Here is a 17,130-nt window from a genome sequence, read left to right as displayed (position 1 = left end):
GGCCTAACACTGACTTTTCTAAGGGAAAAAAAATTTATTAAGCCACCGCTTTGGTGAGCTACTGACACATTTAATACGTGAAAATAAATACATGATCATTAAAATAAAAAGCCCACCCTCATAGCACCCAGACACCGTGCCAGGGAAAACTCTGAGGCCTCCAGACTCGGCTGGAAACTCATCCTGAGCAGGAAGTTTGGCTTGAAGTGAGGTTGGGGGTGGGGGTGGGGGAGAGAGAACCCTCCAGATTGGCGACCACACCATTTATTCATACTTGGCGGCAAGACAACGTGTGGGAGTGATGGGGGGGCATCCCTGGGTTGGCACTGATAGAGCATGTGGCTCTGACGGGACTAGAACAGGTATCTCAAGGGGTGGCCCTCAAGTCCACGTTGTGGGGGCAGCAGGGAACCAGAGGTAGTCAGGACAGAGGGCATCCCTGACCACCCTCCATGCCTGCCACCCTGAGTGCCTCGCTGACGCCTAGGGGGTCTCCCCAGAATCCCCCCCCCCCGCCCTTCTCCCCCCCCGCCCTCCCCCCCAGTGCCATCCTCTGAAACTCCTCCCCTTGCTGTGACCCCAAGGGCAAACCTGATGAAAGGACCGGGAACCTCATTTCCAAGGGGGCTTTGGTCTCGGGGTGGCACCCCCTCGCTGGCACGTCGCTGGCACTGAAGCACTGACTGCCCGAGCCCGGGGACTCACCAGCGGGCTCCGGAAGGTCACCCCGGAGGGGGAAGGCCTGGGATCCCGAGGCCCACTCGCGTGGGGGCCACCGGTGGGTGGGCGGCCAGTGCTGGGGGCACTCAGGTGGGTGAGGGAATGGGCACGCTCCCGCCTCGGAGAGCGTGGAGGGTCTAATCCAAGCTTGGACACCTTCTCAGCTTCGGACCCCTCCCTGGGCTCTGTCTTCGTGGGAGCGGACGGGTGAACGGTGCGCTCTGGGGTCTCCCTGGGGTGCGGCGGGCGGCCCCTCGGGGTGGCTGGGGGTGTCCAGAAGAGCGTGTGGAGTTTTGAAGCACCCCCCTTCACCATCCACGGGGCCTCCCAGCAGGTGCCCACGGGTCGGGAGCCAAATAGCGACTCATCACAGTAAGAAGGAGTGTGGCTGATCAGTCTGGCAAAGGGAAGGGAAACCAAGTGAGTGAATAAACCTTACAACCTGAACACCCACCCATGCCACCCCACCCCGACCAGGCACCTGCAGCAGTAGAGAGGGTTGCCAGTAGATCCCTGGAAGTCCCTGTCTCCCAGCCTGGCACCCAGTGAGGCCACAGCCCCTTCATGTACCACTACCTCCATCTCTGCTATGTTGCCTCTATCTAGCATCCAGTCCCCCTATTCCTTGGCATGTGCCCCAGGCCTGGTCAATTTGCATATTTCACTCCTCTGGCCACACTGATTGGCTCAGGAATGGCCATCTGGTCCATTCTGTCCAATCAGAGTCCGCCTTAAGACCTTTGCTGCCGAAACCGGTTTGGCTCAGTGGTAGAGCGTCTGTCTGCGGACTGAGAGGTCCCAGGTTCGATTCCGGTCAGGGGCATGCACGTTGGTTGCGGGCACATCCCCAGTGGGGGGTGTGCAGGAGGCAGCTGGACGACGTTTCTCTCTCATAGACGTTTCTAGCTCTCTATCTCTCTCCCTTCCTCTCTGTAAAAAATCAATAAAATATATTTAAAAAAAAAAAAAAAACCTTTGCTGAAACGACTAGGAAAGATGTTTTTCTGCCTCCTGACCTTGAAAAGCTGGCGGATGCAAGGGCAAAGCAGATGGTGGCATCTTACCTGTAACCTGTGAGGGAAAGCTGCACTAAGATGAAGACAGAATCCCAACGATAGTTTGAGCCCCGGTTATGTAAGCCCCCTAAGTCTATGGCAGCCATAATCAAAACACAACACCAGTCTCCTGTGTCTTTGTCCAAACACACGAAGGAACCCTGAGGTCCGCTACTAGATACCTCCTTCCGGATGACATTAATCTGAAATAATCCCAATAACCTAACTCTAATCTGATAATAACCAGTAGCATCAGCCCCTGGTTTTCTAACTTGTTCATGAAAATGCAGCAAGATATCTTTTCAAAATGAAATCTGAAACCAGCAAATCTATGTCATTTCATGGATCAACCACACCAATAATCTTATGCAAACTGCTCTGTACTCTTGGGCCAATCCCCACCTCTCTGGGCCTCAGATGCCAGCCTCACTACTATTATTTACCAAGAGCTTCCTTAAGGGTCAGGTTACTGTGCCCAGCACAGTACACACCTCATCTCATTTAATCCTCTCAGTAAAACCACCAAATCCACTTTCCACAGGAGGAAATTATAGCTCAGAGAGGGCAAGGGGCTTGCTCAAGGTCACACAGCATGTGACCAGCGGGGCTCTAAGAGGAACCTCGGTGGCGATGCCGAGTGCAGGAGTGCGTCTCCCGGTGCCGTTACCTGTATTTGTTCTTCTTCCTTGGCGTGAGGGTCGGGGTGCTGCCCCTGGAGGAGGGGGTCCCACAGCTCCCATTGGCCCCCGAAGCCCGTGGAGCCGCTCTGCCCACTCCTTTGGTCCTGTCGGCCTTCTCCACCCAGGGTGGGTCAAAGTCTGGCGGTGCGGGCCGGGTGCCCGAAGGGCTGCCGAACAAGGTCTCGTCCACGTAGGACGCCCTGGCCTTGACCTGATAGCCGCCCCGGCAGCGGTGCTGACGGTGGAGGGTCTGCATCCCGCCGACGGCCGGCTCCACAGGGGTCCTCATGCTGCCCGTGGTCCCGGGTGACCGCAGGCATGCGCTGCCCAGCAGGCCATGCCTCCAGAGCTCCCTGAGAAAGGGGGTCAGGGTGCCATCCCTCTGTCACTGGCAGTGCCACCGGAGAAAGACTGGCAGTCTCTTAAGTCCCCATCCCAAGGGCAAAAGGGTCAAGCGGTCCTCCTCGAAGGGGGACTGCCAACCTCGGGGGACATTCCGGAAATGTGTTGGACTTTTTTGATGGGGAGAGGGGTGCTGCTACAGGCACATTTTGAGTGAATATGCATTCCTAGCATACAGCGTGTACTGGATAAATATTTACAGAATGCTAGAGGGATGAAGGAGGGAGGATGGGGCTTGTGTCCATTTTGGCACCAACCACAAAACAAACTGGTGGGCGGGGAAGGCAGGCCAGGCCTCTGAGTCCTGTATATGTATTAATGGGGCAGGAAATACCCAGTTTCACTCTCACGCCTACCTCCTGCAAACAGCTTCAGAAGCACCGTCTCCCTGAACCCTTTCATCAGTTCCGTGAAGCAGCTTTATGTCTACAGATGACAAGACTGAGGCTTCACACGGTGACGTCACATGTGTCAGTCACACCTAGAAAGCGAAAACAGAGGAAGCAAAATGTGAACCTGGCAGGAGTCCAGGGCTTGTGCATTTAACCATTCTACTACAGGGTGGTCACGCCCCCCCAACCCCCAACTGCCCCACATGCCCCATCTCCAAATTAATGTCCGAGGATCCTGCATTCTTTTACTTTTTTAAGTTTATCATTATTGTGGAAAGTATTACAATACTTTCCCCCCACCCCCCCCCCATTGTCCCCTCCACTCCGCCCCCGCCCCGCCCCACGGCCTTTACCGCACTATTGTCTGTGTCAGGGGTTAGGCGACCCTGCATTTTTGAGTTATTTCTTACGGAGTATCTTGGCTCCTGGAGGTCGGCTACAACCATCGGCGGCCCCTCTCCATGGGATGGACTCTTCTGTGGGGGCGCCCGGGCACCCGCGGCGCGCGGCGCATTCGGGATCCGTTTATCCGGGGCCCGGAATCCTGGAACCCCGGCCGCTTAGGTCGCCCCGGGTCCCCGCCCCGAGCACCGCGCGGACCGACTCCCGGGGACCGCCGGGCCTTGGCGACGTGCGCTCCGCGCGCCCACCCGCAGCAACCAGCCGGCGGCCGGCGGCCGGCACCATTCACGCCCAGGGGGGGCGCCCAGGTCCGGACACCCCGGGTTCCCCACAGCCTTGGAGCGGGGCCTCTCGCGCGGGGCAGGGGGGCACTGTGGGGGCGCCCAGCCTCTGGGGATGCGGCAGGGCGGGAGCGCGGCCCGTGCCGGGCAGACGCCGTGCCCCGTTCCCCGCCTCCACCCCCGCCCCCGCCGCACAGTGGTACGTTCCCGCTGGCTCCGCCCCTTCCGTTCTCCGGCGCCGGGTCCGCATGGCTGCTGGGACGCGCCGGGCGGCCCGACCGCGGTCCCGATCTGCCATGGCTCAACGGAGGAAGAAGAAGGGGCTCCGGAAGCGCCGGGACGCGGCCTCCCACGCCCGCAGCAGCGACTCGGAGGACGGCGAGTTCGAGGTCCAGGCGGAAGATGACACCCGGGCGCAAAAGGTGGGAGCGCGGGGCTGGGATCCACGCTGGAGCCTGACGCCCGGCCCCGTGGGCTCCCGGCGGCCGCAGTGTCCCCAGCTGAGGAGCGGGCACTACCGAGGGTTGGGGAGAGGTTTGCTGGCCGGAGATCGGGGGCCATGACCGCCGGTCGGACCCGGGTCCAGACGGCCCGAGCCTCCGCGTTCCGAAGGCTGCGGCCTGCGGGCCTGCCAGGTCGGCTTTGTTTGCCCGCTTCTCATTGGCTACTTCCTACTCAGGGGGCTGGTCCTAGTTCCCATTCGTCCAATGAAAAGTGTAGGTGCTGAAGCTCTGACTTGGAGAGTGTAGGGGATTCTGGAGAGGTTGAATGAAGGGGCGGCCGGGGCACAGTGATCCCCCAAACCTCTGGGAAGTTAATAATCATAAATTAAACTTGGGTTTGTTGACCGCCTACTATGTGCCAGGCTCCGTGCGAAAAGCTTTACTAGCCTTGTCATTTAGTCATCACACCACCCCGTGAGCTATGTATTGTCATCCCATTTTCCAGAGGAGGAAACTGAGGCCTAGATTGGTAAAATAACTCGGTCAAATCCTCGCAGTTAGTGAGTGGGAGAGCCGGGATTCAAACCCCGGGACTGTCTGGTTTCAGAGCCTGTGCTGTTTCCACTGCTGAATGCCAGCCGTATTGCAAATGGGAAGGGCGGGCAGTAGCTCATTATTTCCCACAGCACTGTGCCCAGCCGGTGCCTGGCACAGAATAGCTTTGGGTAAGTAAATGAGTGAGTGTGTATGGGAAGAGAGGCCTGCACTTCTCCAAGGCAGGGACCAGATTTTTATCCCACTGTTTCCCCAGCCTAGCTAATGCCTGGCACACAGTAGGTGCTCTATAAATGTGGAGACACTGCTAAAGGCAATGAACAGGAGGTCAGAGTACTAAGTGCCAAAGAGGAGCCCATGCATGTGGTTCAGATTAGGGCTCTGCTCTGGCTCAGCCCTGTGTTCACAATCTGGCCCAACCCTGTACAGGTGAAGAAGTTGCTTAGCCTCTCTGAGCCACATCGGTAGAAGACAGAAGTTTCCACCTGTGCCTCACAGACCGTGGGAAGGATTGGAGGACATGTTTATGTGCTCTGTCGTGCCGCAGAATGCTGGGCTCTGAGGTGTTCCAGGACTTTGTTACGTGCCTAGGACAGGGATTGGCAAACTTACCCTCCAGGGACCATGTGGTACATATTTTGGGCTTTGTGAGGCCCTATAAGGTCACTGTCTTTTTTGTTTGATTTTTTTTTGAAATGTGCGTGACCATTCTTAGCTCACAGACTATATAGACAGGCTGCAGCCCTGCTTGGATGGTGCAGGGACCATAGAGGGCCGCAGTGGGAAGAACACAGACTCCAACCCCCGACTTGCTGTCTGTGTGATCTGGGCAGGGTCATGTCACCCCTCGGTGCCTCAGTTTCCTTCTGTGCAAGATGACAAAGTAATAGTACCCACTTCCTGAGGTTGTCATAGGATTAACTGGGCTAACTTACGGGAATGCAGCAGCACCTGGCATCGAGTAGGAGCCATGTGAGTTCTAATCATTATAGGGAATCAGCGGTCCATACTGATATTTCTTAGAGGAAGGGGCAGCCCTGTCATCTGAGAGGCCTCCCCAGAGGAGGCATCCGGGTTCGCTGTGCCGAGACAGAGGGGTCTTGATGGGCACAGAGGAGGCAGGCACAAGAGAGACCGGAGTTGGGTAAGGGTGATGGGTCAGAAAGGGGATTAAGGAGAGGAGGGCAGGGCAGCTTGGGAAAGTCTAGTTTCGATGGGCTCTCTAGAGTTAATTTCAGGGGCTGGGAATGACAGGTCAGGAGGAAGAGGAGGGAGAGGAAGGAGAAGGAGGAAGAGGAGGATGACAACATCACCATCTCTGTGCTGGGCACTGTTCTGAGCTTGGCACTCACCTGCTTAGTCTTCACAACACCCTGTGAGGCTTATGTTCTCGTCACTCGCTTCCCAGCTGTGGGAGCACGGACTCCGGGAAGATTGAGTCCCCGTGTGAGGTCTCCCAGCTGCTGAGAGACAGAGTTGGGATGGAAACCAGGCTGCGTGTCTGCAGAGCCCGCGCTCTGCCCCTCCGCCCTGTCCTGGCCCGGTCACAGGGGAGCCCTGCAGCAGGGACATCTCGTGATCTGGCAGGGGAGTCGTTGACTAGAATGGGGTGCAGACCGGCTACAGGACAGCGCCCCTCCCTGGCCCAGCGGTCTGATGGCACCCAGAGTGATGCTGCCTCTCTGCTCCTCCCTCCAGCCGGGCCCTGGCAGACCCCTGCCCACCTTCCCCACCTCAGAATGCACCTCGGACGTGGAGCCGGACACGCGGGAGATGGTGCGAGCCCAGAACAAGAAGAAGAAGAAGTCGGGAGGCTTCCAGTCCATGGGTGGGTGCTCCAGGCATCTCGGGAAGTGGGGGGCGGGGGTAGCATCAGGGGGTTGATACGCCCTCTGAGCTCTGCTCTGGGCCCAGCACTGTGGTAGGTATTGGGCAAACTGAGGCAGCAGACACTGTCTCAGAGCCAGCAGGGCCTGACCCAATGCGAGAACAGTCAGAGCAGGCCTCGGGCGATGCTGGTGCAGGAGCAGGCAAAGACATCTGGGGACTTAGTGCACGGCAGGAGCATTTCAGAGCAGAGGGGGAGAGATGCAGTGGTCGGGTGCGTGGGGGCTCCCCGCACCCCGTCACTCCCTTGTCTCTCCCAGGCCTGAGCTACCCCGTGTTCAAAGGCATCATGAAGAAAGGCTACAAGGTGCCAACACCCATCCAGAGGAAGGTACGCGGCGGGCAGGGCTGGCGGGTTGGAAGGAGGGGATGAGGGACGTGGCCTTCTCTCAACCTCTCGATGGACACCCCTTGTCCCAGCTGTCACACCCACCGTCCCTCTCGTTCTGAAGCCCCACAAGCTGCCTGTGTCACAGGTGGGGAAGTTGGGCCCAGCAGAGAGGAGACGGGACCCCGTGCCTCTTTGCCATTTAAGGCTGTTCCCTGCTGAGGCTGCGCAGTGAGGCACAGCAGTCAGGGAGGGTAGAGCCTGGCTTAATCTGCAGAAGGATGTTCACACCATGGAAAGAGTTGGGGGTGGTGAGCTGCCCGTCCCCGGAGGTGTGCAAACAAGCTTTGGCAAAAAATGGGATCAGGGCTGGGCGCCGGGCCCCTTCCACTCACTGAGGTCCCCTAGTTCCACTGGGAACCCGAAGCTCTGGTGTGCAAGCTGACCCCTCCCGTCTCCTCCCCCACCCATTCATCTCCAGACCATCCCGGTGATCCTGGATGGCAAAGACATGGTGGCCATGGCCCGGACGGGCAGTGGCAAGACAGCCTGCTTCCTTATCCCCATGTTCGAGCAGCTCAAGGCCCGCAGCGCCCAGACGGGGGCCCGGGCCCTCATCCTCTCACCCACCCGGGAGCTGGCCCTGCAGACCATGAAGTTCACCAAGGAGGTGTGTCGGGGTTGGGGAGGGGGAAGGTGGGGGGCGGGGGGGGGGGGCAGGGAGAGGCAGGCTGAGCTGGGACCAGCAGGGAGGCCTGGGTGGGCGGAGTCACCTCCCCTTTACCCTCTCCCAATCTCTCTGTCTCTCCCCACAGCTGGGCAAGTTCACCGGCCTCAAGACTGCCCTCATCCTGGGTGGGGACAAGTAAGAACCCTCTTGCCCTGGCCACGGTCCCCGCACCCCTATCCCTGTGCGCGCCCCGTGCCTCCGGGGTATCAGAGGGAGGGAGCCTGGGTGGCTTCTTAGCAACAGCAGGTCCTTGGCCTGTTCTGGAAAATAAGACCGATATTTGGGAAGAATAGGGGAAACACGCAGTAAAATGCGAGGAGGAACATCCCACAGGAGCACCGCAAAGGTCCCGGTGCTCCTGAGAGACAGCTGGCGGCATCGGTCACCCACGCGGCAGCTCAGTGTGTGTGTGACGTGGGGAAGCGTGGGCTGTTTAAAGCAGGATCTGCAGAAATCAGAGCGTGTTTGTGATAGCTCAGATTTGTAAAATGTGTTCTTCCTGATGTGCTGGCACCATCCTTCTGAGGTGGCAGGCATCACACCTGTCTGACGGGAGCACGTGAGGAGGTGATGGCCCAGAGCCGTGCCTTGGTCTGGTAGAACCGCTGCACCCCCTCCCCGTTCCACTTCCTCCCTCACGGGGCAGCCCCTTCCTCATTCCCAGTGTCCCTGTCCCAGCCACTCAGTTCTGCGTGTTTTGCTGTCCATTATAATCTGTCATCTCTAGTTAGTGATTGTGAGCAGTGCTCCCAGGCGAGGCCTGGCCCAGAATTCTGGCTCCTACAGGTGTCCCAAGGGTGTTTCAGAGGAAGGCTGAAGGTAGGGATGTGTGTGCTCAAAAGGTTTAAGACTGCCGAGACCGGTTTGGCTCAATGGATAGAGCGTTGGCTTGGGGACTGAAGGGTCCTGGGTTCGATTCCGGTCAAGGGCACGTACCTTGGTTGCGGGCACATCCCCAGTAGGGGGTGTGCAAGAGGCAGCTGATCGATGACTCTCTCTCATCGATGTTTCTAACTCTCTCTCTCCATTCCTCTCTGTACAAAATCAATAAAATATATTAAAAAAAAGTTTAAGACTAAGGACAGAGAGATCCCAGAAACTGGACTCGAGGTGCAGCTGGTTAGTTGCCGGGTGGCTGTGGGTGAAAGGCAACTTGGTTGCCTCTGGAGCTAGAGAGTGAGGTGGGTCCGGAGGCTGAGCCCACTCTGCGGGGATCTCTTTGTTGTCTCAGTCCTTTAGTACGTTTGAACTTGTACCTCTTGTGAGGGCAATGCCTTTGCCTCAGATGTCAGCAATAGCCTTCCCCCAGTTGCAAGTCCCTGGCCAGGGAGTGGGACGCACCGGGTATTTGGCCTGGGAGCGGACAGGGGCTAGACAGAGACCTGCTCTATGGCGCTGACACCTCCCTTCCCCCTAGGATGGAGGACCAGTTTTCAGCCCTGCACGAGAACCCTGACATGTGAGTCTGCATTGGGGATAATGCTCTGGGGTCCCCTCCCAGGAGGCCAGCGTCTGGGGAGTGAGGGGGGAGCTCTGCTGGGGCCCCTGGGTGACCTGCCTGCACGCCCCTTCCAGCATCATCGCCACCCCTGGCCGCCTGATGCACGTGGCCGTGGAGATGAACCTGAAGCTGCAGAGTGTGGAGTACGTGGTGTTTGACGAGGCCGACAGGTGAGGCTGCCGGTGCACCCCCCGCGGCGTCCGGGGCGGCTCGGGGCTGGAGAATCAGAGGGAGGTGGGCTGCCTGGGAGGACGGGCTCTGCCAGGAGAGACCTGTGCACCGGACCAGAGTTAGGAAAAGTAGCACCAAGCGGAGAACACAGGCGGGACCAAATCCCAGCTCCGTGACCTTGGACACATCACTGAGGGTCTCGGGGGCCCGCAGCGTGGGGATAAAATAGCACGGGCCTCCCAGAATGCCGTGAGGACGCAGGAGCTGATCTTTGTAAAGCACTCAGACGGCGCCTGACCCAGAGCGAGGTGTGCAGTCATTTATTTCAATGCAAGTTTGTAGGACACAGATCAGACCCAAGATTTCAAGGTCATTATTGCTTAGCGTGAAGTTGTCGGATAGAGAAAACGCGAGGCAAACACCGACCGCACGGGAGGGTGTGGTGGGGGAGAGGATGGCTGAAGTTGGGAGCTCACTGGAGGAAGCCCCTCTCCTGCCCTCCTCTGCCCTCCGCCCTCCCAGGCTCTTTGAAATGGGGTTTGCAGAGCAGCTGCAGGAAATCATCAGCCGCCTCCCGGGGGGCCACCAGACGCTCCTGTTCTCTGCCACGCTGCCCAAAATGCTGGTGGAGTTCGCCCGGGCCGGTGAGTGAGCTCGGAGGGGGGCCTAGGCCGGGCCTCGTCCTTCAGTGACTCAATGTCCCACTCCTTCCTGTGCCCACCGCAGGCCTCACGGAGCCCGTGCTCATTCGGCTAGATGTGGACGCCAAACTCAACGAGCAGCTCAAGGTGAGGGTCTGCCTGTGCCCCTGGCCTGTCCGGGGCCCGGAGAGCCACACCCTCACGGCCCCTCTTCCTGCAGACCTCCTTCTTCCTCGTGCGGGAGGACACCAAGGCCGCCGTGCTCCTCCACCTGCTGCGCAACGTGGTGCGGCCCCAGGACCAGACGGTGGTGTTTGTGGCCACGAAGCACCACGCGGAGTACCTCAGTGAGGTGAGGCCTGGCTGGTGAGGAAGACACCCCCTGGGACCTGCACCTTCCTTAGCTTGGGGATGCAGTTCCACGTACAGACACCAGAGGGCAGCACCAGAGCAGGACACGGGCCTGGCCAGGCCTTAATACTTGAATGAACTGCCAGGTACTCAGTTACCAACTCATGGCCAGTCTTGACTCATCTGTTACTGCCCCCTCCACCCAGGTTATTTTGAAGTATTTCCCCAGCGGTGCTATCACTTTTGTATAAATTTTCCATAAGTTTCATTTTTTTAAAATGAGGCGTAGCCTGCATTCAGTGAGCTATGTAAGGTGCCCTAAGTTTACATGAGCAACGTGATGAGTTTTTCCACATGACAGCACGGGGGTCCCGTGCCCCAGAGGCTGCTGGGGCCCCTTCCTTGGTCAGCCACACCTGGGCTCTGTTTTCTGAGGACACACTTCGCTGGTTTCATTAACTTGTCAGACATTTAACAGCTTCCTCCTCGCCTGCAGCTGCTGGGGTCTCCGATGAACGAGACTGAAACAGTAACTCTCACAGAGCAGTTCACACTCTCACGGTGCTTCCGGTGTACTGGGTCAAGTTCTCAGCTCGTTTAATAACAACTCATTTAATCCTTATAACGGAGAAGGGACGATTCTCCCCATTCTATAGACAGGAAAACGAAGGCATACCTTGCCCAAAGTCACGCAGCTTGTTAGCGGGAGAATCGGGAGGAGGGTTACACCAGGTCATGGTATCCCGCCGTGGCCCAGACTCCTCTCCTGCCACCAGTCTCATCCCTCTTCCCTCTCCTCCCCTCCCGTCCTGGCTCCGAGCAGCTGCTGACAGCCCAGCGGGTGAGCTGCGCCCACATCTACAGCGCCCTGGACCAGACGGCCCGCAAGATCAACCTGGCCAAGTTCATCCACGGCAAGTGCTCCGCCCTCATCGTGACGGACCTGGCGGCCCGGGGCCTGGACATCCCGCTGCTGGACAACGTCATCAACTTCAGCTTCCCGGCCAAGGGCAAGCTCTTCCTGCACCGCGTGGGTAAGGAGCCCCGTGCGGGCCGAGGGCGCAGGCTGGACTCCCGCCCTCCCCTGCAGGTGGGGAAACCGGCCCAGGGCTTTACCTGTAAGCGAGGGCCTGGTGGGGGCGGGCCAGCACGATTACTCTGGACTCTGTCATGCTCCCGGATGACGTGGCCCCTCAGCCCCCTCCTCCCCGAAATCCTCTCGGTAACGCGGCCCTATGGGCCCTGTGCACCCCCAAGGTGGGCGGTGGGAGTGTGCTGGGCTGTGGGGACTATCCTTTGCTGAAGCTTGACCACCTCCTCCCTCAGGTCGTGTGGCCCGGGCTGGTCGGAGCGGCACGGCCTACTCGTTGGTGGCCCCAGACGAGGTCCCCTACCTGCTGGACCTGCACCTGTTCCTGGGCCGCGCCCTCACCCTCGCCCGCCCCCACGAGGAGCCCTCGGGTGAGTGGAGGCCGGGCGGGGCTGGGGTCCTTCGTGGAGCTTTTCATGTGGGCGAGGGGCAAAGCTGTCCCCTTTGGTAGGGGCGGGGCTGGATCTGAGCCCAGGAGGAGGTCCCCGTACATCATCCCTCGGTATCCACGGTGGATTGGTTCCAGGACCCCTCAGATACAATACTCCACGATGCTTATGTTCCTTATAATAAATGACATATTTGCATGTAACCTACACACATCCTCCCTAACATTAAGTCATTCCTAGATTACGTATAGTAGTATAATGCGAACGCTACGTAAATAGGTGTTATAGTGTCCGGCTTAAGGGATGACGACAAAGTTCTGTACACGTTTAGTACAGATGCAACTGTCGTGGGCCTCACCATGTAGCACACCGGCCACCACGGGGGTAACTGTGACTCGGGGCCAGCGCGGAGGCCGGGCCGCGGGCAGGGGGCCCAGCGGCAGCCTGTGACGGGGCTCCGCGGGGGGCGGCAGGTGCGGTCGGCGTGGACGGCGTGCTGGGCCGCGTGCCCCAGAGCGTGGTGGACGACGAAGACTGCGGCCTGCGGAGCAGCCTGGAGGCGTCGCTGGAGCTGCGGGGCCTGGGCCGCGTGGCCGACAACGCGCAGCAGCAGTACGTGCGCTCGCGGCCCGCACCCTCGCCCGAGTCCATCAAGCGGGCGAAGGAGCTGGACCTCGCAGGGCTGGGCCTGCACCCCCTCTTCAGTGAGTCCCCGCGGGGGGCGGGGCGGGGTGGTGGGCAGGCCCTGCAGAGCCGGCCCTGGCCTCACGCCTCCCTCCCTGCCAGGCTCCCGCTTCCAGGAGGAGGAGCTGCAGCGGCTGAGGCTGGTGGACAGCATCAAGCAGTACCGCTCGCGGGCGGTGAGTGAGGGCAGGAGCTGATGGAGCGCCTGGCCAGCAGGGATTCCTCTGAGCTCAAAGCTTCTGAAACTGTATCTCTAGAGACGCCCCTTGTTCTGGAACCATCCCTGCTGGTTCACAGCAGGTTCCTGTGTGGTAGCCATTTCCTTCCACTTACTAATGGGTAGACTGAGGCTCACAGGAGTGACTTGCCCTCGGCCTGGTAGAGGCCTGAGGAGCTGCCTTTTCATCACCTTTCATCTGTGGACTCCCTATGAGCACCCCATTTTGTACCGAGGGTTACAAGCCTGCCAGGCAGCCAGCCTCAAAAGAGAAGGGTCCGGAGAGTCATGGTTGAGAGCACTGGTTTCAGAGCCAGCTGGGCCTGGGCTGAAATCCCAGCTCGGGCTCGTCCAGCTGTGTGACCTTGGGCAGGTTACTTGCCCTCTCTGGGCTCCCAGATAATGAGCACCCAGCCGGAAGGGTTGGAAGGATTTGGGGGGAATGCCATAGGGAGCCCACCAGGCGGTGAGGGAGGGGTTGCGGGGAGGAGAGGCCACTGGGTGAAGGACTCGGGGTCCCCTCCACAGACCATCTTTGAGATCAACGCCTCCAGCCGGGACCTGAGCAGCCAGGTGATGCGGGCCAAGCGGCAGAAGGATTGCAAGGCCATCGCCAGCTTCCAGCAGGGGCGGCAGGAGCGGCAGGAGGGCCTGGCCGCCACAGCCCGGGGCTGCCCGGTGCGGCAGGTGGAGCAGCCTGGGGAGGAGGAGGAAGAGGCGGCGGCAGAGAGCGTGGAGGTACACCCCCACCCGGACCGGGGTCTGGGCTGGCTCAGAAGCAGGGCCTCCGTGCAGAGGCAGGGCCGGGGGACCGCAGAGGCATCCTGTTCCCCTGGTGGCAGGCCCTGGGCCTGCTGTGCACCCCTTACATTGGATTTGGATGGGGGTTCAGTAGCCAAAATGTAACAGCTGAAAACCCCTGGACTAGTCCCTAACACACAGAGAGAGCCAGGCCCAGAGGGGCAGGGCCTTGCCGGTCACACAGCCTGGGGGGTTAAGCTGGGATGGAACGTGGGTCCCTCCTTGGTTGGCACCTCAGCCCCCCAACCCCCTTCTGTCCTGACCCTGCTGGTGCCTGAGGCAGGTGAGCTGCCCGTGCAGAGGAGGAAATGGCAGCCCCAAGCCAGACGAGCTGGGGGCAGTGGGCGCCCGGGCGGCAGTGTGACGGCCTTGTCTGCAGGACGTCTTCACGGAGGTCGTGGGCCGGAAGCGGCAGCAGCCAGGCCCTGAGCGGGGAGCCAAGAGGCGGAAGGAGGAGGCCCGGCAGCGGGACCAGGACTTCTACGTCCCCTATCGGCCCAAGGACTTCGACAGCGAGCGGGGGTGAGCGGCCAGCTGGGGGGGGTGTGTGTTTTGTATATGTGGTTTATATGTGCCAGTGAGTGGGGGTGAGCGGCCAGCTGGGGGGGTGTGTGTTTTGTGTTTGTGGTTTATATGTGCCAGTGAGTGGGGGTGAGCGGCCAGCTGGGGGGGGTGTGTGTTTTGTGTATGTGGTTTATATGTGCCAGTGAGTGGGGGTGAGCGGCCAGCTGGGGGGGGTATGTGTTTTGTGTATGTGGTTTATATGTGCCAGTGAGCGGGGGTGAGCGGCCAGCTGGGGGGTGTGTGTGCTATATGTATGTGGTGTATATATGTGTGTGTCTGTGTGTGTGGTGTATATATGTGCGTGTCTGTGTGTCTGTGTGGTATATAAATGTGCGTGTGTGAGTGGCAGGTGGGACCTAATGGGTCCCATCAACCCTGTGTCTCCCTCTCCCCTCTGCAGCCTGAGCGTTGGTGGGGACGGGGGCGTCTTTGAGCAGCAGGTGGCAGGCGCCGTCCTGGACCTGATGGGGGACGAGGCCCAGAACCTGAGCCGGGGCCGCCAGCAGCTCAAGTGGTGAGTGGGCTCGCCGGTGCAGCCCTGCCATGCCCGCCTGTCTGCCACGTGGTCCCCCCCACTGGCACGTGACCCTGGCCTGTCCTGACTCCCCTTTGACCCTCCCCCTCATTGATCCGGCACAACACGAATGACGACCTGTGACCCCCTCATCTGGTCCCCATGGCATCACACAATGAGGATGGTGAACCCTACCCACCCCCGTTCAGAGCCTAGAAATGGCCTGACCGGGGCCCCCCCCAGTTCCCAGGGACTCCCCACACACTGCCTCTGAGACCTGGGCTACCAGGGAAAAGTGAGGAGGAGCCGGGGACAGGCCTTCATGGAGCACCTACTGCATGCCAGCCACGCCACGCTGCTTTTCTGCAACCCTCCAGCCTCCCAGTGAGGGTCAGGGAGGGAGCAGGCCGCCCCAGGCCCCCTCCGCTCACAACAGCCCCCCAACCTCTCTCCTCAGGGACCGGAAGAAGAAGCGGTTTGTGGGACAGTCAGGACAGGAGGACAAGAAGAAGATCAAGACAGAAAGCGGTCGCTACATCAGCAGCTCCTACAAGCGCGACCTGTATCCTGAGGGGCTGGGCCGAGGGGCGCCCCCTATAGGCGGGGCCTCTCTCTGCTGAAGGGGGCGGGGCCTTCTCCCAGCTCAGGGGTTCTGGGGGTTCAGGATCCACCCGCTGCCTCCTTAACACGCCTCCCAGCTATCAGAAGTGGAAGCAGAAACACAAAATCGACGACCGCGACCCCGAGGAGGAAGGGGCCTCGGACCAGCGAGGCCCGGAGCAGAGAGGCTGGAAGCGGGGCCGAGGCCAAGGTAGGATGCTCCTCAGCACGCACATTGCCAACCGGTCCGCCTGGTCCCCTGGGAACGTGGTCCTCCGATCCCTCAGCTGGTGACAGGCCGAGGGACTTCCTACCGCGCTGTCTGCCAGAGCCGCGCTCCATGACGGCACCCTGGGCCAGCCGCCCTGCGTGCCGGGACCTTGGGCTGCCCCTCGGGGCGCTGATGTGCTCTGAAGGAGGGGCGAGCCTGTCCCGTCCCCCAGGCCTTCGGTCAGAGAGGGCTCCGCTCGCCGTGTGGAGACAGGCTCTGCCAGACACTCGCCACGCAGGGCCCAGGGCGCGAAGACTGAGAATGCCCGCCTTCCAGGCAGGGACACTGAAGTGGGTCAGGGGCAGTGACTGGCCCGGGGCTACCCAGCTGCCTGCCACCTCCCCTGGGGAGAGGGGAGCCTGGCTCTATATCCTGGGCTCTCAGTCACTGTGGTCCCCAGTGCCTGGCACAGAGAGGCGCTTAGTCAAGCTTTGATGAGTATTAAAAATCAATTAATTGATTTTATTAAAATAATTACATGGCCAGGAGGCCCTCACTAAGGGCTAGGCCTGGTTCCAAGCATTGCACACATATTAAATCGTTGACTCGTTTTATGAGGGAGAGAGGTGCTATTCATAATTTACAGAGGGGGGAAACAGAGACACAGAGAAGAGACTTGCCCAGGTCTCGGGTCACAGCTGGAATTTGAACCCCGGAAGTCCTGGCTTGAGGTTCCAGACCTAAAGTGTAGACTGCATAAGCCTTGTTAAGCACCTACTATGTGCCCGAGGCTGGGGCCACAGCAGTGAACACAGGATGGGATGGGGGGCAGGGGAGCAGCCTGGAGGCTTCTGGGAGGGGGAGACATTGGGAACCAACCCAGAGGCTGAGCTCCCTGGATCCTTGTCTTGCAGGTGCCTCCCAGCCGCGCCCCCCGGGCCCCCACGCAGGCCGTGTGCGCTCCGAGCTCAAGACCAAGCAGCAGATCCTGAAGCAGAGGCGCCGAGCCCAGAAGATGCGCTTCCTGCAGAGCGGGGGCCTCAAGCAGCTCTCGGCCCGCAACCGGCGCCACGCCCGGGAGCTGCAGCGGGGCGCCTTCGGCCGGGGCACCCACGCCAAGAAGGGCAAGATGAGGAAGAGGATGTAACGGAGACGACCCAGCCCCCGGCCCCTCACGTGCTCCAAGTGTGAACGTCAGCCAGCGCTCCTGGTGCGCCGCTATGTGCCTGGCCCTGTGCAGGGCGTTTGGGGAGCTCCCTGCAGAGCCGTCGCCCGTGAGGAGTGCTGTATGGCCATGGAAAGGCAGCAGCTGCCTCTGCTTGAGACAGGGACATTTGAGCAAGGTTTTGAAGGGTGCATAGGAGTTTGCGCCCTGAATTGGCAACTCGGCTTCTGCTGCTTCCATGTGCTCTGGGTTCAGAGGCGGTGGTCACACAGGTCTGAGCCGTGAGTGCCGAAGGCAAAGTGATGTATTTTTAAAGAAATAAAGCTTTCTTGAGCGCCTCTGGCGGGCCAGGAGTG

The 17,130-nt window shown here is 60.0% G+C and overlaps 2 protein-coding genes across 2 annotated transcripts; one reads left to right on the top strand and one right to left on the bottom strand.

Moving 5' to 3' along the window:
* Positions 1 to 49: 49 nt before the first annotated feature.
* Positions 50 to 4,037, bottom strand: RITA1 (RBPJ interacting and tubulin associated 1). The gene is made up of 4 exons (XM_084868375.1): positions 3,660 to 4,037; positions 3,214 to 3,338; positions 2,443 to 2,808; positions 50 to 1,117 (listed from the first exon to the last, which is right to left on the bottom strand). The coding sequence occupies exons 3-4, from the start codon at positions 2,742 to 2,744 to the stop codon at positions 613 to 615; spliced, it is 807 nt and encodes a 268-aa protein (XP_084724501.1). The 5' UTR covers positions 2,745 to 2,808; positions 3,214 to 3,338; positions 3,660 to 4,037; the 3' UTR covers positions 50 to 612.
* A 107-nt stretch (positions 4,038 to 4,144) lies between these two features.
* Positions 4,145 to 17,112, top strand: DDX54 (DEAD-box helicase 54). Its single transcript, XM_084868267.1, has 20 exons — positions 4,145 to 4,354; positions 6,629 to 6,758; positions 7,078 to 7,148; positions 7,627 to 7,815; positions 7,961 to 8,010; positions 9,293 to 9,334; positions 9,451 to 9,546; positions 10,070 to 10,191; positions 10,274 to 10,335; positions 10,409 to 10,540; positions 11,363 to 11,573; positions 11,866 to 12,000; positions 12,492 to 12,722; positions 12,805 to 12,878; positions 13,448 to 13,657; positions 14,100 to 14,242; positions 14,685 to 14,798; positions 15,256 to 15,360; positions 15,497 to 15,609; positions 16,524 to 17,112. The coding sequence occupies exons 1-20, from the start codon at positions 4,181 to 4,183 to the stop codon at positions 16,754 to 16,756; spliced, it is 2,637 nt and encodes an 878-aa protein (XP_084724393.1). The 5' UTR covers positions 4,145 to 4,180; the 3' UTR covers positions 16,757 to 17,112.
* The last annotated feature ends 18 nt before the right edge of the window (positions 17,113 to 17,130 follow it).

The sequence above is a fragment of the Pipistrellus hanaki genome (assembly GCF_964339955.1).
Source record: "Pipistrellus hanaki genome assembly, chromosome: 19".
Lineage (NCBI taxonomy): Eukaryota > Metazoa > Chordata > Mammalia > Chiroptera > Vespertilionidae > Pipistrellus > Pipistrellus hanaki.
The sequence above is the reverse complement of the archived record's forward strand: the minus strand, read 5'-3'. Positions and strand labels throughout refer to the sequence as shown.